Genomic DNA, 22,395 nt, shown 5'->3' with positions numbered 1-22,395 from the left:
TTTAACTGATCATTGAAAATCTTATGGTTTACATTTACAATGCAAAACCTTTACACATCTCCCTGGGAGTAAGCTCCACTTACTTACAATAGGACTTATTTTGAAGTATGCATCAACAGGACATCCACTGCTAAAAAAAATCATTTATGGTCCTGTCCAAACAACTATAGAGGCCCAAGCTAACAGAAACCACTGTGTTTCTCTTGGAAAACTAGAGAAGGGCTTTGGAACTCTCCCAACCCTCCATATGTTGGACTCTTAACAGTCTCTACCAGACTATGCAATGCTGAGAACAGTAATGGCCCTAAAACATCTCGCGTTACAGATTCCCAGTTTCTGACCCAGAAAAATAACACTATTTTATTAATAATTCCTCTAATTTTGTCCAGTTTCAGATGTTTAACCAGATAGATGTGTTTGTTTAGTGTTATAGGACTGTACCATACTTTCAAATTTTCATGACTTCACACAACACAAGCCCTTCTAGATTATCAACCTAAATTCGGATACTGTTACCCTTTACAGAATCCCTCTTATCTCTGGATTCTGTGGGGCATCAATGATCTGCAGAGATCTATGGGAATTCTTTTTCCTTCAAGAATCTTCATCAAGCTAAGCAGTCAGGACATCCAATACATGTAACTTCCCAATACACGTAACCAGAAGAAAGATATTTCTCTCAAAATCAAAGATGGGCAAGGTTGTTAAGCCTAAACACAGAAAATAATCTTTCCCATAGTAGCAGAAGAGAACCCACATTCATATATCGTGTCTCAGACTTCCAACAGTCTCCTGGCTTACTTTCTATCCCTGTCTTTATGTAGCCATCAGGATTCAGCTTTTCCTCCACAGCAAGTAAGAGGGAAAGGATGGCAAAATAGCCATTGGAAAAACAGAGAGAGGAAAAGTTATGTTTTTGGATGACAGCTCTAAGAATCCCACAGTCACCCTGACCACTAACCATGCCAGCTGAGGGAATCTTGGAATTGTGGCCCAAAATGCTGGTTGGGTGGGGGAACCTGAATCTTTTTTTTAATGTAGTGTAAGAACAAGATGAAATATACAGCAACTTAATCCTCTGTCCCAAACCTCTGGATTGATTATCCACATTGCAATTTAATTCAGAAACCTCCAAGCATTTCCATATCTTAACTACAATACTTATTAAGGAAACAAGACCACATCTAAAGGTAAGTCACAAACAGTGTTGGTATTATTAAAATACATAAACAAGAGTCCTTTAAAATGTGTCAGTCTAGACTTTCTGTTTCCACCCTTGTCTTGTCCTTCCACGGTATGCTGCAGACATCTGGGAAATAAAAGAACTGCAGCATCTAGTATACTATTAGTGTGAAGTAATATGAAAGAGGAAGAGGTTTGAGTTCAAGATATGTCAGAAATGGGCTATGTTTTACTGAGCAATCTCCACAGTCTCTTTTACCTGCATGTAAAGCTTTCTTCTTTCTGCTTGCACTCTCAGAGCGTGCCTGCCATCCATCCGTACCTGGCTGTGGTGAAGGTGAAGCAGGCTCTTCAAAGGCACAATGTGGCCTATCTGGGGGATTCATTCCCTCAACTTGTGGGGTTACAGTGAAATGTTGTCTGCGATGTCTGTTTAAGAAACAGACAAGTCATCATCTGTGCCAAAGCACACACACACATATATCAGGGAGAAGCCACTCTGAGAACTATAAGGTCCAAAGCATTGCACATTGAAACATGCTGACCATGTTTGTACCTAGTATGCAATAGGGAATGGGTGCATGCTGTTCAAAAAGAGGTGTATCCTGCTAGATCCTGGAAAACCAAACAGTACCTGGACAAACCATCCAACCAAATAAGAATTATCACCTTAACAGCCACCACAGATATTTCCAACTGGAATCCACAGAATCTGGGCCAAACATTATTTCTGGCAATTTGTTTTTCCTGTGCAATCCATCTTTAACCAGTACTTCAGACAGTGACATACCAAAGGTGTGTATCTGTGTATAAGAACAGAAACTTCTCCATGAAGAAGACAACTAACAGATGTTGAACATATTACTTCTGATTCTTTGGACATGGGGTTCTCACCTCGTGGCAAGAAAAGCCTCTGATAAGTTCAGGAAGAGGAAACATTTCTGCACTATTTCTCAAGATGCACTTCATTTGCAATGTGGAGAAGGGCAAATAGTGCTTATGAGCAATTAGCTAACCCATGAGCAGAGAAACAACCAAAGTAAACTAGGAAAAAGGCAGGTACCACTGGCTGGGACATGGGGTGAATGAAATTGTAACACTGACAAAGAATAGATACAGAAGGACACAAATATTCCCTCATAAAATTGAGAGGTCTTCGTTGTTTTCCCAGATGAGTACTTTGTTCTTCAATTCACTATTATTTTACAGTATGGATACTAAATAATCCTATCAAAAGCAACAGTTTTGGTCTTTTTTCCACAAAAAAGAATTATTTTGTTCCAAGCACATCAATATTTTTTTCTCCAAGACCATTTCTCTTCAGAACAGAGTATCTCTGCTTATAATTCAGTTCTCCTTATCCAATTTTCAGCCAAGACAAAAGTTGTTAATAGCCGGAGAGCAGTGCAAGAAGGAAAAGCAATCTGAATACATACTTATCGTGAAGATCTTTTGCTCCATTAAACAAATCCATCAATACATTGTCAGTGTGAAAGGCTTGTATTTTCTTCAGTTCCCTTTCTCCTTGTTCAATCTCTTTTTTAAGCAGATATATATCTTCACACTGTCAAAATGAAAAAAGAGTTACTAAAATAAAATTAGAAACACATTTTATTTCTGAAATGAACCTGTTCTAAACAAATAATAAATCTAGACAGTAATTTTAGAAAGGGGAAAAAACCCTACTTCTGAAATACAGTATATCTCTCTCCCATTGATTCTTCAATTCTGGTGCTTATTCTTCCTTACATTTCTTTTCTAGTGTTCATTACATTACACATCTAACATGATTTCTCAGTAATTTACTAATAACATTGGAACAGTTCTTCCAAGTACAATTTTAATTCAATCCCGAATTCATAAAAACAAATATTGCAGAACAGAAAATTATTGGCTGAAAATTTATTACATTTTAGCCTTCAATAAAACAACTGATTTATTAGCCCAACAACAGTGGAGCCAAAATATGTTATATCTCTTGAGGGAATAGAACATTATGAATCTAGCTTTTCTTTGTGCTACTGATTAAGTTTTTAAAACTAATATAAAATCCATGGTATTTCAAAATAGCCACATAAAGTTCTTATTTTTTCTCATTCTTTATGACTAATAAGTTCCCAGAAATAATAAGTAAAAGCCTAGACCTGTCATTCCAGCATGATATATTCTATTTATCAACAAGGATGGTGACACTGATTCTTCATAAAACCATTCTAGAGAACCTCCTTATAGCTTTCACAATCTCTCAACAAGCCACCATGGTTCCTTTGAGAATTTAATAAATCCTCACTGATTCAGCACACTTCATCTTGAAAGAAGTCAATTTGTTTCCTCTGACACTGGCTTTGTAGGCTGAATGATTCTCCACAATGGTCGAACTCCTTAAAAATCAGCATGCACTCAGTATGGCCTCATTCATGGAGTTTCACAGTTATATGTTCAAGAATATCACCCACCTGTAACCCTCCTGTACTGTTTCTTCCATTTAAAAAAATGCACCAAGGAACAAAATGGAACAGCAATAGGAAGCCTGCAAGCCATGTATCAGCTTATGGAAACCCTATGAATTTCATAGGGTTTTCTTAGGCAAGGAATACTCAGAGTTTTTGTTTTGCCAGTTTCTTCCTCTGAAATATAGCCTACAGCACCTAGCATTCATTGATGATCTCCCATTCAAGTACTAACTAGAGTGGAGCCTACTTCCATGTTCAGATGAGATCTGGTGCCTTTAGAGTATTTAGGCATACAGCAGTGCCCCTGAATTAGTACTTAAAGTACATCAGGGCTCCTAAAGCTCTGTACAGTTATGCATACGTACATACATACTTTTCTTTAAGAACAAGTAAAAAACAATTTTCAAAACCAAAGACCTGATGGAATAATGCCCCTGTGCATTTACATCCGATAGCTAGCATGGGAATAAAAACCAGTACACTAATCTCCATTTTGACCATCCACTGGAAGCTCAACATAAGTGTAGTCAATCTGACACTCATTCGCCCTTGGGAGGGAGTTTTACAGACAAGGTGCCATTATAAAACAGAACCTTCCCATGTATTCACCACCTAAACCACTTGGGGTTATCCAACATAGCTACAATGTGGCTAGGATAGTCAGTCAACTGATCCTCTCAAGAAGTCCCTTATCTCCTAATATTTGTTCATGTTTTTTGGCACACAGAAATGCTTTTAAACTTTAACAAAAAAATTGGTGCAGTAACAAACTTTAATCAGATGTTATTGTAAGACCTCTTACAATAGGTCCCTTACATGGGCAGAGAGAAGAAAATTCCTAATGTCTTGATTGCAAATTTGAATGACTTGCCTCAAAAGGTCTTGGAGCATCAGGGTCCCTCAAATGAATATGGTAGTAATGAAACCGTCCACCTGTCTTACTAGCCAGCTCATGTAGGAATTTATTAGCTCCAGTATCATCACAGTTAAAAGAAATGGTGTGAATTGGAATGTTCCGCTGAAGTTTGAGTTGGGCTAAAATTGTATTGGGGGGCTGCACAGAGAGAGAGAGAGAGAGAGAGAGAGAATGGAAATGTATTAATATGGATTATTTATTTATTTATTTACTTATTACTTGCTTTACAGCCCTCTCAAAATAGGTGTCAAAAGTGGCTTACAATATAAAAAAATCTAATACAATATGTAGTACAATTTTTTAAAAAGCATTAAACAACCAATTCCTTTAAAATGTTACTTTTAAGATGTTAATTTAAAAAATAAAATAAAAAGTATAGCACACATATTACATATTAAGAACAGCACACTTACATATTAACACTGCATATCCTGCTACACTAACCTAATACTGATGACCTGTTCAAACAGGAAGGTGTTTATGTGTCAGCAAAAAGAGAATAAAGAGGGGACCAAGGAAGCCAACTTTCCCCTGCTATGCCCACTCACCCACTTGATCAGCCAGCTACCTGCCTTGGGCTGCTGGGTGGTCGTTGGACATGTGAGGCAGCCAAAGGGAGAAGGAGGTGCATGCATGTACCCTTCCCAGTTGCTCCATCATGGGCTTTTTCCCCGGGTCAAAAAGCCCAGGATAAGGGAGGAGCATGCATGCACCCTTCCAAGCCATCGGGAAGGTAGCACAGTTCCCTTCAGACACAGACAAACTTGCAAATAATCAAATCTGCAAATGTGGAGGGCCAACTGTATCTCAGAGTGTGTTTATTTATGTTGAGCATCTTCTAGTTCCCCCAGCTCCATTCTTCTTCTTATTATTATTATTAGTAGTAGTAGTATTTGTACAACTGGCATCATGTCGTGATGTCATGGTGTTCTCTTTTTCCCATTATGTCTACTGTCACTGGCTGCTACTGATAAAAGACAGGAATATGAGGAACACCACAGAGAGGTAGAGCATAGGCTTTGCATGCAAGAAATCAGACATTTAGATCCTGGCATCTCCAGCTAAGACTTGGAAAAAAATCTGTCTGAAGCCCTGGAGAGCCACTATCAGTCAATGCTGGCAATACTGGGTTATATGCCCTAATGATCTGGTTTTGCATAAGCCATTATTCCATGTTTCTACGGTAACATGCCATGAGGCCAGTTCTACTTGCCATTAGAAGAAGAAAGCTAAGCACAGTTACTATTTTCAGCAACCCTCTCATTCTAGTCTGAGTGTTTCCGTTCCCACAACCATACTATCTCCCTCTCCTACAACTCCACTGAAATCTGTTGTGCAGCTTCTATACCCCAAGTGGGAATCATGCAGCCTTCCAGAATTTGCTGGACTGTAGCTCCCAGCTAGCTAGACAGCCAAAGAGGAAAAATGCTGAGGGCTGCAGTCCAATGACATCTGGAGGGCCATGATTCCTACCCCTGGGCTGTATCCTACTTCCATATGGTCTGTATCCCACTTCACAGTCTCTCTACCCTACCCAAATCTCTATATAAGTTTCTCAAGTTATTTCCTTTCTTCTTCCTCACTTCGATGCCCCTGCTTCTCCCTCTTCAAAATCAGCCAGGATCTTCACCCTTACTCCTTCCCCTACCCAAAATCTGCTTGATGCCCATCTTGACTATCTTGCTCCACTCCCATTTTTCCTTGTTTCAATTGGCCCAAGACTCTCAGCCCAATTTCTGCCCTACACCCAAACATCTCTGTGTTGTTTTTTTTAACTTCTTACTTTGGGGGCTGAGAGATCATGCTGTTTCTTCTATCTCCACCATCACCACATCCTCCTCCCAACCTCTCATGGTTCCAATCTGGGGCTGGAACGGAAGATGGGGAGCAGACAAAGGCATGTGTTTTCCTTGAACTGTCAGCCTAGCCCTAGTTTGGCCACCCCTTCAAGGCTCTGCTTTGTCATATTGCCAGTGTTACATCATCATACTATCCTGACATGTTTACTTCTTCCATAGATACCTGGTCAGGTCTCCCATCAGTAAGAAGGTAAATGGCTTGGGTGTCACTATCAGAAAAGGCAATCAGAAGTGCTTGTAGTGTATTTGTAGAACCTCCAACCTAAGCAGCAGAGAGGAAAAAGGAGGGGAGGTGGAACAAAATGGAGAAATTAGTACCAACAAAACTGTGGAGCAGACAGTGAAATGTATTTGTGAAGTGGGCTGATGAGAGAAAGCATACTAGATTGTCTGCAACCACCCAGAGGACCTTTTTGGCAAGCGTTCCCAGATTATAGAATGGCCTGCTGGACAAGATCCATCATATTAACACCTTAAACAGCTTCAAAAAAGCTGTTAAGGCGGATCTCTTCTGGCAGGCCTTTCCTGAACAGACAACCGGCCACCAATAAAGTTGAATCCACATACCTATGGTTTTTGCCACAGCCACTGTTCAACCTGTCTGTTTGTTTGCTGTTATTTTAAAGCATGTTTTTAATTATGAATTGTTTCATTGTATTTTAGGGCGTGGGATATTGGGCTCGGGGACTGTATGTTTTAACATGTAAGCCACCCCGGTTGTGCTACCAGAGAGGCAGGCTATAAATAATAATAATAATAATAATAATAATAATAATAATAATAATAATAATAATAATATATACAATTTGTCCAGAGAACCAATTAATTCTTTATGTAATCTACATGACATTATGATCATCAATTAAATAAATATAACTGATAAACTGGTGTTGGGGCTACAATAATTCTATATCTTAATTAGCATTATAGATCTAGGTAGGTAGTATTTTATGAAATGTGGTACCCCACATGAATTTCTTTTTTTAAAAAAAAGATTATTATTTTTTTACAGTCAAAAACAGGGGGGAATATAAAAACAAATAAAAGCTAACATAAAACTTGATACATGGTCAAAATAATGTTCCATTTGGTTTCAGTATGATACAGAGAATGAGAGGGGGGGATCAGAATCAAAATCATTGCAATTCATATTTACATGGTAAAACTCTCAGGTCTCAGAGTTTCTGCATTTTATATTTAATGCTTCTCTATGTCTTTTCAGTTGCAGAGTCTTCTGAAGTATATTTCCAGGATTTCAGGTGGTGTTTTGGACGAAGGCATAAACAATGTTCTGTATTTATAAATTAAACAGAAGGAAACCAAATCTTCTTCAAAAACTATCTTTATGTTTCTCTCTCTTTTCACATATTTTAATTTACACATTTTTTCTGAGAAGGCTATTGTCCAAATTCTATTTAGCCAATTGCACTGGGTACATGGAGCCAGCACAGCATAGTGGTTTGAGTGTTGGCCTATAACTCTCTGGATCAGGGTTTAAATCCTTGCTCAGCCATGGAAACCCACTGGGTGATCTTAAGCAAGTCACACACTCTCAACCTCAGAAATGTTTTAGGGTTGCCAAAGGTCAGAAATTACTTGAAGGCAGATAACAACAACTGGGTATACCCAGTTATTTTTTCAAACTGTTAAATTGTATGTGTGCAGCTGGGTAGAGGCAGGAAGGTGGAGAAACTTTAAATGTATTTTGATAGCCAGCAGCTTTAAATTTCGCTCAACATGAACTGGATGAACATATTCCTTAGTACTCTTTATTCCTGTGTAATAAGGGGTAAAGACCACCCAACCCATGAGCCAAATGTGGACCTTTACATCTCTCAGTCCAGAAATCCGGGCTCTGCTCAGGTCACGTCCTCTTGCCAGTATGATTTGCTCCATCTTCCAGCCACACAGCAAGTGGGTGGAACTTGGCACAAGACTAGAACTTTTGGATGTTATAGAGGAAGATACATGCCTTTGTCTGCTCCGCATCTTCTATTCCAGCCACAGATTGGAACCATGAGAGGTTGGGAGGAGGATGTGGTGATGATGGTGACATAAAATGAAACATGATCTCTCAGCCCCAAAGTAGTATGTTTCAAGAAAACAACAAATGTCTAGAAACAGGGCAGAAATTGGGCTGAGAGTCTTGGGCCAGCTGAAACAAGGAACAATAGGAGTGGGAAAAGATAGTCAAGATGGCTACCTGGTGGATTTTGGGGAGGATCCCAGCTGACCTTTGAAAAGGGAGAAGTAGGGGTATCTCAGAAAAAGAAAGGAAAAAGTTTTTTGTGGGTTTTTCAGGCTATGTGGCCATGTTCTAGAAGAGTTTCTTCCTGATTGATGTTTTGCCAGCATCTGTGGCTGGCATCTTCAGAGAATTGTCAGGGAACAATTGGAGGTATGTAGTTGCAGCTGATGTAATGATAATTTTCAATGGGAAGGAATCCTCTAACCCCCCCTCCCTCCCCCCCACACACACCTTGCAAAAGACCACATTAAAAAGTATAACCTTCATGTTTTCCTTGCCTGGAAGATCTCCAAAATAAGGGCTTTCCTGGAAAAGGAGAAGCAAATGCTGTATTTTGCATATGACCTTAGTCCTAGGGAGGAGGAACTAATGGCACACCTGAACATTCTTTTCCTGCATAGCAGGATAATTTTCAAAACTCTCTCCCATGAAGAGACCCAAGGAAATATACATTCTTGTTTCAGGGATTCTTCCACAGAAATTTCTGTGCTGCTTGTATAGAGCTAAAACCAAAGCTCAGAAATGGTTAGGTTTTTATTTATTTATTTACTTACTTACTTACAATCCCAAGAATTCCCACTATATCCTGTGGTCACACTGGAGGGAGATCCTGGGAGTTATAATCCCAAAAAGTAACTTTTCCCAGTTCTCGCTAAAACTAAAGGCATTTTTTTTTTCATTTGCCACTAAAAGCTTTTTGACATTACCTAGCATTCAATCTTCATTTCCTGGTTTTATTAAACCAAGGTAGTCCTCACCCCATGTATTTCACTTAACGTAAGATTTCCTGGTGTGTTAAACCACAGTTTACTGTTACATATGGACTGGAAACTGTGGTTTGAGTGCTCTTACAAAACAGAATCAAAGTGCGGGCTGCAATTCTGGTTTTATAGGGATCGTTCCATCCAACGTCCTAGTTCAGGCACTACAAAAAAAATTAGTCTGATAAACTAATAGGTCTTGTTAAGACAGGCATGTGTGGAAAAGAGGAGACGACAGCCAGTAGGGTGATGTGGCATGAGTGCTGGACTAGGACCTGGGAAACTTTGGGGTCAGATCCTTACTTAACCATAGAAATGACCAAGTGATCTTGGGTCAGTTTTTATCTTTCACCTTAGCCTTCTTTATGGCACTATTGTGAAGATGAAACAGAATCCACTCTGTTACCACTTAATCTCGACTTCTAGGAGAAAGAGCAAGGTAAAGGTAACACAAAGCTCTATTGTACCTAAGAAGCTTGCACAACAGACCAAAGAATAACTTAGCAAAGTTATATTTTAAATTCCTTTCTATATTTACCTGCAGTTCTTCCACCCAAATTAAAGCATCCTCCAGATTATGTTCATTAACATCAGCCAGTTTTTCTTTCCAAGCTACTGCCTCAACATCAAATTTAACAAGGTTAAACTTTCTTTTATTCTGTAGTTGCTCCTGCAAGAAATGGTGTGTTGAATTCTTAGTCACATAACAAATGCCACACTTATTTTGTGGTATCTGAAAAACTATCACTACAGGAGTATATTTCATTCTTAGAACATCAGTGGTGATATTTGGTCCTCCTGGTACCTACAACTCCCATAATCCCTTAAAATTGGCCACATTGGATGGGAGTGGTAAGAGTTGTAGGTCAAAATACCTAGAGGGACAAAGATTCCCCACCCCTGTTCTACAGTTCACATTAAGAATTATTTCTTTTCAGATATTTTAATTCTGCTTCACTATCTCTTTGAAACACTGGATCTAGTTAATAGTATATCCTCCCCATGAAAGAATTAGAAAAAACTTCTGCACATGGGGGAAGAACCATAGTTAATGGTGCACCCCACACTAAGGTCTCAAGCTTAGTCTTTGGAGAGTTTCTGCCAATCAGTGTAGCCAATACTGAGTGGGATAGACCAGTGGTATAAAGTAGTACCCTATATTCTTAATTGGAAAAGTATATACGTTTCTATGCATTTCTTTGCATAGACAGCCAACGTGTTATAATGTTTGAGCATTAGACTCTGGAGATCAAGTTTCAATTCCCCACTTGGCCATGAAAACCCACTGGATGACCTTGGGCAAATGACACACTCTCAACCCCAGAAAAGCTTGTGAAAAGTAGGAAACAACTTGAAGGCACACAACAACAAATGCACTCTTTTTGCACTCACCCACATGAGCTGAAACAGTTTCTGTTTCACTACTGGCAGTTTCTCCTGCATTGACTGAGATGTATCAATGAGAATATAGATACGATCCTCTGTAATGTCCCCAAACAATGCTCGGCTTCCTTTCTTCAGTTCCTGAAGCCTATGCAAAAAATACTTTTAACTTGAAATGAAAGGTACAAAGAGAACTGTAGGAATTTCTTACTTAGCAACTTTCCTATTCCCCACCCCCATCGCAATGCTTGTAGAAAGCATTTCTAAATTTGGATTTAGGAGTCAAATAAACCCTAATTATGTTATAGTTTTTTTAAAGAAAGATTACCATCATAACTTTCATAAATGAAAAGTTCTTCAAAACGTCTGAGGTATATAAGCATAATACAAAATCTAATACCCTCTTCACCATCCTTATGTTAATGTAGAGTGAGATGGCATAATAGTTTGAGTCCTGGACTAGGAATGGGAACTCCTAAGACCTAAATCTCCACTCAGCCATTACACTCTTTGGAATAAGGAGCAGGGGAAGAAATATTAATTTAATAAATAAATGATATGATATTGTAATTCCTCTGCAGTTTTACAACCCCCACGATAACTTACACATTAACCTTTTCCTTTCAACTCAGGATCTCCTGGATTTTTAAAAAAATAATAATAATAAATAAGTAAGTAATGGAATACTTAACTTTCTCAAACAAAATGTCTCCTAGGACTAAATCCAATGTTCTGTTGGTGTAACTCTGAAAAAGTTCTTCCTCTCTCCTCCCCTGCAGCCCTTTCCAGCCTCCAAACCAACAGCACCAGAGGATTTTCCATACCTTCATTTTTCAATCATTGGTGGGGGTGGAAGGAACCATCCCCATTCCCACCCCAGTTCTGCTGGATTCCACTGTTCCAGCACTGGAAGTCCACTGCATTAGATGAGATTTTTCACCATGTTGGAGCCATTAGCCTATTTCATTTGCTTGCCCCACCAAATCAAATTGCTTCTTGTAATGGAATTAACATATGTGTCAATTTACTAACTAGCAATTAATTCGGTGGGTCTTCTCCAGCTGAGACTAGTAATTGGATTTAGGATCTTTCCTGCCTATAGCCCATTAATGGGGCCCTCAAATACTGGAGAATATATAGAAAATGGAGAAGTTCAGATTACGGATGAAATATTAATATCTGGATTTTATTCTAAATCCAAGAGTCTAAACTGGCAAAGAGATAATCATAAAAGTCTTAAAATAAAATTACACAATTCCCCACTTGGCCATGGAAACCCATTGGGTGACATGCTCCAGCCTCAGAAACCCCCATGTTAGGTTCACCTTAGGGTCAACAAAAGTCAGAAATGACAACAATGATGAAATTATATCAGTCATATGAAGGAAGGTACACAAGTTCTCTGTGTACAGTATTTCAACTGGTACATTCTCTTCAAAGCTACATTCATCATTATTTGTACTGTATCTTTTCAGATGCTTGCAAAAAGTTTTAAAAAGCAAACCAAAATTATAATACCTGATTCTAGTTTGTAATGTCTTGATATTATGCAATTACATATTTGTTCATGGGACACCTTATTCATTACAAACAATAGCTTTTGAAAAGATTTCATTAGAAAGCAAGCCAACCTTCCTTCAATTCGACTGAGAGCGCTCTTCATTTGCTCTTCGTACTGCTGGCATCGTTCATTATTCAAATATATGTGAATTATAGACCCATCTTCCAAGACTGTATGTAGAAATTTGTCACAGTATTTTGCATGGATTATCTTCTTATTGGTCTCCTAAGATGACAAAAAATGCAGTGAAGAATTCATATGCTTCATTACATGCATAGGCAAATCACCAATGCAGAAATGACCTCCTCAAATTCAGTTCGTCAGATGTATCAGCTTGGAGAAAAGAAATACTACCTGCATGTTCTTCTATGCCCTTTCAAAGTAGCATATTAACACTAAGGCTTAGGATCATGAGATCAACAGTGGGGCTTGGTATCAACCTATATTTTTATAATATGACTTGGTAGGTCTACACCACCATCTTAAGCCTCTAGCTCAAAGGTGGAGGGTATATGAGCCCCCATAGCTAAAGCTGAGAGATGATAATAGCTGCAGTACAAAAATGTCTGGATGGCTATGCTTGTCCAATCCAACTGCAAATCAGTGATCATGGAATAAATTTAAGAAGTAGACAAGAACATTTCTTCCAACAGATCAGTTCATTAGCTCAGACAGCCATGCCTTCTTTGCTGCTGATTCGAGGTCACTGACTTCTCAGTTCTTCAGCCAAGAATGAGGCAAATTTACACCTTTTCAATGAAACAGAACTAAACACACATATGAACTATTTGCCACTATAGTTTACCCTTGTGTTCTATCTAGCAGTTGGATTCACCAGAAATGATCTCAGAGATTGTAGTGACTCTTTCCTTCTCACAATCTTGATGTTTATTGTGAATGCACAGAAACTGGAGGAAGTAGGGCAAATCAAGATGGAAGTGCCCATACCCAACAAAAGTCAAGCCATCTTGGATATTTCTCTTGCATTCATCCCCAACAGGAAAAAGGAAAGGCATAAAGAAAGGTACAGTACATCTCAAATCTGAAGGAAGACTTCTTACTCCAAAATGTTTTGCTTATTAGATTTCAACAAAATGAGCTGGATCCAGACTTAGGGCTCTTCCACACTGCATAATTATAGCACAATGATTCCACCTTAACAGCCATGGCAACATCCTATGGAATCCTAGGAGCTGTGGCTTAGGAAGGGGCATTTAGAATTGTTATCCAAAGAGCTCTACTATCTACAAGCCCCAGGATTCCACAGGATGGAAACATGACAGTAGAATCATGGGCTGTGTCTGCACTGATGGGGAAACCCAGCTTACTGCTAGGGCTTCTGGATCCACAGGGAGAATGAGCCGTCCCACAACCAGCACCCACAATGGACTGATACCAGCAGCACTGTCTGTACACTCACCAGGCAATGACCATCCTATTGAGTGTCAGTGCACTGTACTAATGGTATTGTTCTACTAATGTGCACTTGTGAGATCAATTTGCATGTCTGCAAAAAGAATGGCACTAGAACTGTGCAAAATTGAAAGTGAGAGTTCTATGGTAGAAGTTCTGGGCAGGAAGAGTGACCCACCCACAGACATTCCTCCCCACTGTACCTGCATCAACATGCAGGATTTTCCATTCTGGTCCAGAGCAGAGAGGGACTCTTTTTATTTCAGAGAATCACCCTGCAGTGTGGACTGGGCCCATGTTATGCCTGTTTTGGTCCCTTGCATCGTCTAAACAGGTCAGTACAAGAATGGGATTGGAATGTTTCTTTTCTTCCATACAGATACCACCATAGTGCTATAACTGTGCAGTTTGAAAAGTTAGCCTGATCTTAAGCTTCATTGAAAATAATGGGACAAGTGAATTATAGCTTAAGAACCATTGTTTTCAACCCAATGCTCTCCTGAGGAGAGATAGTTCAAAAGTTCCTCTAAAATGTATTTCTGTAGAGTTCTGGTTCATACAGGATACCTTTGCTTTTCAGCTAAGTTCAAATACGTGCCTCAGAGACCCTGCCATTCCGCAAAGATTTTCAAAATAATACGGTAGTTGTCAAGCAGCATGCAGCACTCATTCACTCTCATGATCTACGCAATGTAAAGAAGAAAAAAATCTGAGGTAATTAGAGGAAGTGCCACAATTGCAAACTAAACCTTCAGCTGTATAATCACTGCATCTGTATAAGCTATGGGACAAAACAGCAATCAGAAAAAATAGCCAGGCAAATCAGAGTGATTGGGTTACCTACAGCATCAGTCTGGAAAGATTCATCTTGTGGCTTGGTTTTTATGTCAACAATCCCATCTGCATGACGAAACGCACAATCAGCAAATGCTTTGGAGATGGTCAGCTTCTGTGCTTTCAAACCATTCTTCTGAAGCCACTCCTTGGAATTCACATAATCCTTGGCATCATGTACTGAACTATCAGCTTGGGGGACTGATATAAAAATGTGACAAAATGAGCATTTTTTTGACTAAACGTGATACTGCACAATCAACCCAAAATATATCAGTATGTAGTCTTTACAGGTAAATCTGGGGTGGCTAAAGTGCAGACCATGGTCTTCCTCAGGATTTAAAAAAAATGACTACTAAGGCTTCCTTTAGGGGGCTTGGGTACAATTTCCCCAAATTATTAGTCTCCTATGGACCATTTTAGGCTCAGGAGAGATCTTTTTAAAAGAAGTCACCTGGAAATAGCAATAGCAACTTCATTTATATACTGCTTCATAACACACTAAGCAGAATCTAAGCGGTTTACAACTGTAAGCTAATTGCCACCAACAAGCTGGATACTCATTTCAGCAACCTCAGATGGATGTAAGGTTGAGTCAACCCTGAGCCCCTGGCTGGGTTGAACCCACAACCTTGTGGTTTGTGAGTGAGTGGCTGCAGTACAGGCATTTAACCACTTTGCCATCAGGACTCCTGAAAGATCTTTCCAGCACCTTAAATAGTGTGTAGGGAGAGTAGTTAAAATATCCCATGAACCCCCAGAGGGGATTAAGGAAGTCTAGGAATTGCAGTCCAACAACTTACAGAGAGCTGGTTTAGCCCTTTATAAAAGGATGTGAAAATCCATTTATCCTGAGTTTTTGTGGGTTTTTCATGCTATGCGGCCATGTTGTGGAAGAATTTATTTCTGACGTTTTGCCTGCATCTGTGGGGAATAAATTCTTCCAGAACACGGCCACACAAAAAATTATGGATGCTGACTATGAAAGCCTTTGTCTTCACATTTATTCTGAATCCATTAATATGCTACTCTTCTACTTACTTCCCAGTTTACAAGTAGACTAGATTTCTTTTTTAAAAAAATCCCACAAAACCACTCAAGACACAGGGAGCTGCAAATATGCTGCTCCCAGACTTTGCAATTCTCACCCCAGGAAGACTAGGATACCTCCACCTTGCTCTCCTGCATCAGCAAGTGATTTTTTTTCTATCCCAGCAAATACTTAGCAGTTGGCAGCAATGGGCTTTTATTGTGTGCTGTTTTGTTGGTTTTTATAGCCTGTCTTTAATGAATTTTTAAATGATTTTAATTCTATATATTGTATAATTGCATTTTAAAATAACAGGTAAAGTTTTGCTGATGTTTTTGGATGTATTTAATCTGCATTGGTTTTAATATTTTGTAAGCCACCTTGAATTGCATAATAGGGAAAAGAGGGAATATGAATAAATATGGGAGAAGGAGAAGGAGAAGAGGAAGAAGTTGAGGAGGCAGCAAACGAACATCATAATCATTAGCAGCAGCAAACAATCTGAACCTATTGAAATGTTTACTCAGAACGATCTGAACAACTCTTCAAATGTCCATCAATACAGAAAATTGCTATCCACAGATCAGAATTTACAGAGGAAGGAAGGCAATATATCAACAAAATACCTGGAACAGATTCAGACTGCTCATACTCTATCAGAATCCTCTGAATTTGGATCAATGTGTTCCTTGCTTCATCTAGCTCTTTCCAGATCAGGTATACATCTTCTCTGACACCTGTCCCTGTATTTGAGAACATGAGAAATTGGAGATATACAAAAATGGAGGCAAGGTTAGTTGTGCATGTGTATGCCTTCAAGTTGCCTCTCAACTTATAGCAGCCCAATGAATTTCATAGGGTTTTCTGAATAATGAGGAGGTGGTTTTGCCAATGCCTTCCTCTGAAATGCAGACTAGAGTACCAGGTATTCCCAGGCAGTCCCCCATCCAAGTACTAACTAGGCTTTACTATTCTTCCCATATATCGCTGAATACTGTATACTGTATCTTCCCAAGCTCTGTGCTGAGATAACAAGAGCTCCAGTAATGAGTGGGTTTTAGTTTTAATGGCTAGGACTACTAGAAATAAATGCATTCCGCAGTGGTATCCCGAAATGCAGTGGTGGCTGGGGGATCCTTGGTCAGTGAAGTGGTGTATTCACAACAGGTTTTAGGTAAGATTTAAAGGCAGGTGTCCAAGATGTTGAACTTTGTCCTCAAATACATTCAGCACCCTGGATGGCTCCACCAATTTCCACTGTCCAAATGTACCTTTTAACCTCTTCTTTGTATAAAAGAGCAGTGAGCAAAATGCAGCCCACAGGTTGCATGTCCCCCCTGCAAGATCATTTCAGCAATTTCCCAAATTTCCCCCAAAGTGAATCATAGGACCAGTCACCTGTAATTTGTGGGGGGGAAGCCCCTCCTAAGCTAAACCAACTCAAGGAAGTCCAAAATACCCCGATACAATACAACAATTGCCCCATGTTCCTTAGAGATACAAAGAACATTTTTGAGGGGGGAAATACGGAGATGTTGTGGTGAAAATGGGATGTGTGGCTCTCTGAGGCTTGGGAGTCATTTGCAGCCCCTAAGCCTCTGGAAGTTGCCCACCACTGATATAAATGTATGGTTAGCATGCATTTCTGTATGCACTCCTTTCACACTACTGTGTATATCCCACTTCAGGTGTCATGCCTCCATCATATGGAAACCTGGGATCTGCAGTTTAGGGAGTGTATTAAGAATTCTCAGCCAAAGTGGTCTAGTGCTACAAACCTCATGATTCCATAGGACAGAATCATGCTATACAGTGTGCCCACATCATACGAGGGCACAATATACGTGGTTTTCAGCATGAGAGGAAGAAGTCTTGGTGCGCCCTGGAAGGGGTAACGGCGCATGCACCCGTGGAGTGTATGCTGTGCCACGGGCACGAGCCCCATTATTTTTAATGGGGCTCGAGCATACGCAGAATTCCTCTTACGCGGGGGAGGGTCAGGAACGGATTCCCCGCATAAGAGAAGGGCCCTTCCCTTATGTAATTGTACACTGTAATTGTGCAATATGAAAGCCCCCGCCCCCCCAAAAAAATGACACTGCTATAACATATGGCCCACACCAACAGGGATCCTACAAAAACTGCAAATTTCCCCTATGATCAGAGCATGCAGGAATGCACCACTTTCCCAGAGCTACGAATTCTAATTCACAAATACATATTGACAGCTTTGCCACAACAGTGCAATACAATTACCTCTCTGGTATATAAAATATACAAGACTTCCCCTCATCCTTGAATCCCAGTAAGCGTAATGCTGGACATTTGGCTCATGTACACATAGAGAGCAGTAAAAAAAAGTTTAAAAAACAGCTAGTCAAAGGTGCTCTCAGGAATCTTAGTATAGATACACAGGAGCCAGGACACAAGAAAACAACTGCAAAAGCAAAAATAACCTTTTCTATTACATACTGAAGTGCTTATCCTGTTTTAAATACCTGAAAAGGTGCAGGCATATTATCCCTATAAAGCAGTCAGGGTCTGAGTCTCCATTATTTGTCTGCAACATTACCTTAACTCAGTTCAGTGCCAGGATAATGTCATAGTTTATGATGCTGCAGAGAAGCACCACAATTGCTGTAAACAACTTTTAAGGGTTTTTTTCCCCTGGCAAAGCAAATCATAAAAAGGCCATATGCTACACATCCAATAACAAAGTGTTGCAACTATCATTTGCTTAAAGATGATATATATGTTTGTTGTTAACTGCCTTCGCACAACCCATGGCACTATGATGCCACTTTAACTGCCATGGCAACAGTCTAGGGCAATGGTTCTCAACCTTCCTAATGCCACAACCCTTTAATACAGTTCCTCATGTTGTAGTGACCCCCAACCATAAAATTATTTTCATCTCAGTTCCTAAGACCATCAGAAATATGTGTTTTCTGATGGTCTTATGCAACCCCTGTGAAAGGGTTGTTCAACCACCAAAGTGGTCGCGACCCACAGGTTGAGAAACCGCTGCTCTATGGGATCCTGAGGCACTAGAGCAATGTGGCAGGGAATTTTAATTACACCTCCCCAAACTGCAAAACTCATGACTCTATTGGCTGGAACCATGGCAGTTAAAGTGGAATCATAGTGCTATAATTGTCTCATGTGAAAGGGCTCAAAAATAATGCACAAACATATTGTTTCTAATAAAAATAATGAAATGGCTCCTTCTCTTTCTCTCTCTTTCTCTCTCTCTTATTACTGTGTCATTTTTAATGTGTTATTGTATACTGCCACCTCCTGGGACTCTTTTTTCTTGTAGACAAGGAACAAAACTAACTTACTAGACAGACAAATATTCACGAGCCTTTGCTCAGTAGTCACAGTATTTTTTATCCATATATGTAAGTGTATTTTACTAGGATTGCCATACCCCTGATTTGGTTGGGTTTTACCCAGATTCTAGGCATGCCACCTGTGTCCACTTAGACCACCATCTGGCCCTCATTTTTGAGTCCTGGAGTACCCTTATCACCTCTAAAATAAAATTATAATTAAAATGTCCCCTATGCTTCGCAGAAGGCATTATAGGCAATTTTACCATGCCCCCATCCCACACACACCGTTTTACGCCCAGGACATGCCTTTAAAAATTGGGTGGAAACAAATTTTGCCTCCAACCATTAAAAGTATGGAAACTGCACAGACTGTGTGTGTGTTGTACGCCTTCAAGTAGTTTCTAACCCTAAGGCGAACCTATCATGGGGTTGTCTTGGCAACATTTATTGAGAGGAAGTTTGCCATTGTCTTCTACTGAGGCTGAGAGTATGTGACTTACCCAAGGTCACCCAGGGGATTTCATGGCCAAGGTAGGAATCAAATGCTGGTCTCCAGCACTCAAACTTATTACAATTTAGTTTATACTCACTCATACATTCAATATTTTCACAGTGAAATTAGGACACCCAAAGGAGAACACACATTTCTAACCGATGCAGGGTGCTATGGTGCAAGAGTTATAAATGGGATGAAGGAATTCAGTTCAAAGGAACAAGTTTACTGAGTAAAAATTGCCTTCCTAAAACGGCACCAATTTATTTTAGCCACAGCTCAATAAAATTCTTAATGACATAAATCTTTTTCAAGCTTTTTCTGTTTTGCTGAGACTTAATTCCTCTCTGCATTTCATTGCACAGGCAAGGGCTGCCATTCCCCACACACTTTTGTTGTTTAAATCCATGCAAGTCAACAGAATTTAAATGACTTAACAGTGCTCAAGAGGACTGCTGCAAAGATCATAATTAACTTTTATACTAGATTAATAAATCCCATTCACTGCTGAATGTTATCATCAACATTATTAATACATTGTTTAAAATTGCCATTCTGCTGAAAGCATGCATTGAGCTGATGAGGAAAGCCTCATCTTTTTATATTCTTCAACTATCTGCCTAACCAGACTTTTAACAGCCTATACTCAGAATACTGTTGGGGCTGACATCAGACTTGCAGCCAACCAGCCCCCTCACAATGATATCATGCCACCATTTTGGAAACTTGACTTTCTGTTATGAGTACAAGCTCCACAATTAGGATGGAACAAATATTTGAAAAATATTTGAAAATATATTTTCCAAGTATTTTTCAATTGTCAAAAGTCCTTGACTAGAAAAATCCTGGTCTTACAAGAATTTTTGCTGTTCAGGATGTTTTCTGCACAAAATTAGCACATTTTTTTCTCAGAAAACAGAATTTTCTACACAGAGAATAATATTCCTGCACAGAAAAAACTGTTTCTGGCAGAGAAAATGCTGTTTTCTGCACCAAAAAACTACATGTGGATCTTGCACAGACTAAGTGCCAAACTGCTAATAGTCTTCAAAAACTGCTGTTTTCAAAGACTTTCTTGTAGTAGGAAGAAAATTACTAAAATGCGTTTGTTCCTTGAAGAACAAAGATAGCAACAACAACAACAAAAATGCACCCCTACTTCACACTCATCTCCTTTTAAAGCTTCTATCCCTGGTTTGTTCTGTAATATCCTACCCCCAGGACCTCAGAAACCTGGGTTCACATCCCCACTTGGCCATGAACCTTGCTGAGCAACCGGGGGCTAGCCACTGTCTCTCAGCCTACCTAATCTACTCCCCAGCTTTGTTGTGGCAATAAGAATGGAAATAAGAACTATGTATGCAACTTAAGGTCCTCTAAGTGGAAGAGGGATATAAATGTTATACATAAACAAACAAAAACAAGAGTTTTCCATTCCATCCAAAATCAGGAAGCAAATTATTGTTGATAAACAAATCAGAGTATGAAAAGAGGACCGGTTTTTGTTTTTATTTTTTTATTTATTATAAATTTATTTATTTATTTACAGCTATTTTTTTCAGTTTGCCTAATAGCAAAAGTTCTCTGTTAATATATGTTAATATCTGACCTGAGCCACACTCATTGTGGTTGACTCCTACCAAATCTTTGTGATTGCTCATGTAAGGTCAGTGGTAAGGCTTAGTACCTCTGAGAGTTGGTTTGGCCTATAAAGAGGGATATTTTTTTTAAAAAAAAGAAATATACAAACTTTACTGTGAGACAACAGCCACAGCAAATAAATGTTGGCAACTTCTTCAAAAACTGGTACTTACTGCTCTCATGATTGCTTTGTTTTAATATTTGAAAGGATGTCATATTGAAGATGGGGCAAGTTTGTTTTCTGCAGCTCCACAGAATAGGACCCAGAGCAATGGATTCAAACAACAGGAAAGGAGATCCCACCTCACATTAGGAAGAACTTCCTGACAGTAAGAGCTGTTTGACAGTGGAACACGCTCCCTCGGAGTGTGGTGGAGTCTCCTTCCTTGGAGGTCTTTAAATAGAGGCTGGATGGCCATCTGTCGGGGTGCTTTGGTTGTGTTTTCCTGCATGGCAGGGGGTTGGACTGAATGGCCCTTGAGGTCTCTACCGACTCTTATGATTCTATTATTTATATATCTTTCTTGTAGTTGAATGAATCCAACTCTGACCTCCTCCTGCAGTTATGACATCAGGTCACCCTGCACATGTCACCACCAACTTGCGGATCATTTTACTCTGCTTCATTTCTCCATCTTTTGGCTACACCTATTGAAGTGAGTTGCCAAAGCTATGCAATCAATGTGAATTGTGTTAATCCCTCAACTGTTTAATCTATTCCAGTTATTGATGCATGGAGACAGATAATATCATCAATAATTCAAAGACATAGCCATGTTAGTCTGGGATATCAATATTCAAAGGGATCTTGTAGCATCTTTGAGACTAACTGTGTAAAATAAATTGAGGCGTAAGCTTTTGTAGACTTAGTCTTGTTGCATCTAAGAAATTAGACCAAGTCGACAAAAGCTATGCTACAACTTCTTTTGTAGTTAGTTGCAAATGTGCTCTCTTTGCATAGTATCATCAATAGTAATTGCTTATGATGTTTCTAATCTTCATTGTCTATCAACACACATAATTACATCACACTATTACCCAGCCATGGGAACCAACCTGGAATATTGCATGTTTCTCACATGTTGGCTATCAAACTGGTGAATATCAGTCTAACTTGCAACATCTTCCCAAGAAGAGACTGCAGACCAAAATATTATGCTAGAGCTGGCAGGATACCTATTAGCCCATACGCTTATTCTACTTCCTCAGAAATAAAGCCTTATGATCCATCAGGATGCAAGCTGCAAGGTTTTTTTGTCCGATGATATGGTCACCCAATGTGCGAG

At 39.4% G+C, this 22,395-nt stretch overlaps 1 protein-coding gene across 1 annotated transcript in view; it reads right to left on the bottom strand.

The window, feature by feature from the left end:
* The window catches only part of LOC149319328 (von Willebrand factor A domain-containing protein 3B-like), a 98,934-nt gene that overhangs the window by 35,523 nt on the left and 41,016 nt on the right, over nt 1-22,395 (bottom strand). The window contains exons 9-17 of the mRNA XM_089511482.1: nt 16,267-16,383; nt 14,621-14,811; nt 12,434-12,588; nt 10,812-10,950; nt 9,958-10,089; nt 6,574-6,672; nt 4,507-4,689; nt 2,619-2,746; nt 1,442-1,611 (exon numbers count right to left, since the gene is read on the bottom strand). Coding sequence (XP_089367608.1) covers nt 1,442-1,611; nt 2,619-2,746; nt 4,507-4,689; nt 6,574-6,672; nt 9,958-10,089; nt 10,812-10,950; nt 12,434-12,588; nt 14,621-14,811; nt 16,267-16,383 — 1,314 coding nt within the window. The remainder of the gene's footprint in view (nt 1-1,441; nt 1,612-2,618; nt 2,747-4,506; nt 4,690-6,573; nt 6,673-9,957; nt 10,090-10,811; nt 10,951-12,433; nt 12,589-14,620; nt 14,812-16,266; nt 16,384-22,395) is intronic.

Source organism: Sceloporus occidentalis, unplaced genomic scaffold (genome assembly GCF_023333645.1).
Source record: "Sceloporus occidentalis isolate IW3139 unplaced genomic scaffold, rSceOcc1.0.p SCAF_2, whole genome shotgun sequence".
Lineage (NCBI taxonomy): Eukaryota > Metazoa > Chordata > Lepidosauria > Squamata > Phrynosomatidae > Sceloporus > Sceloporus occidentalis.
The sequence above is the reverse complement of the archived record's forward strand: the minus strand, read 5'-3'. Positions and strand labels throughout refer to the sequence as shown.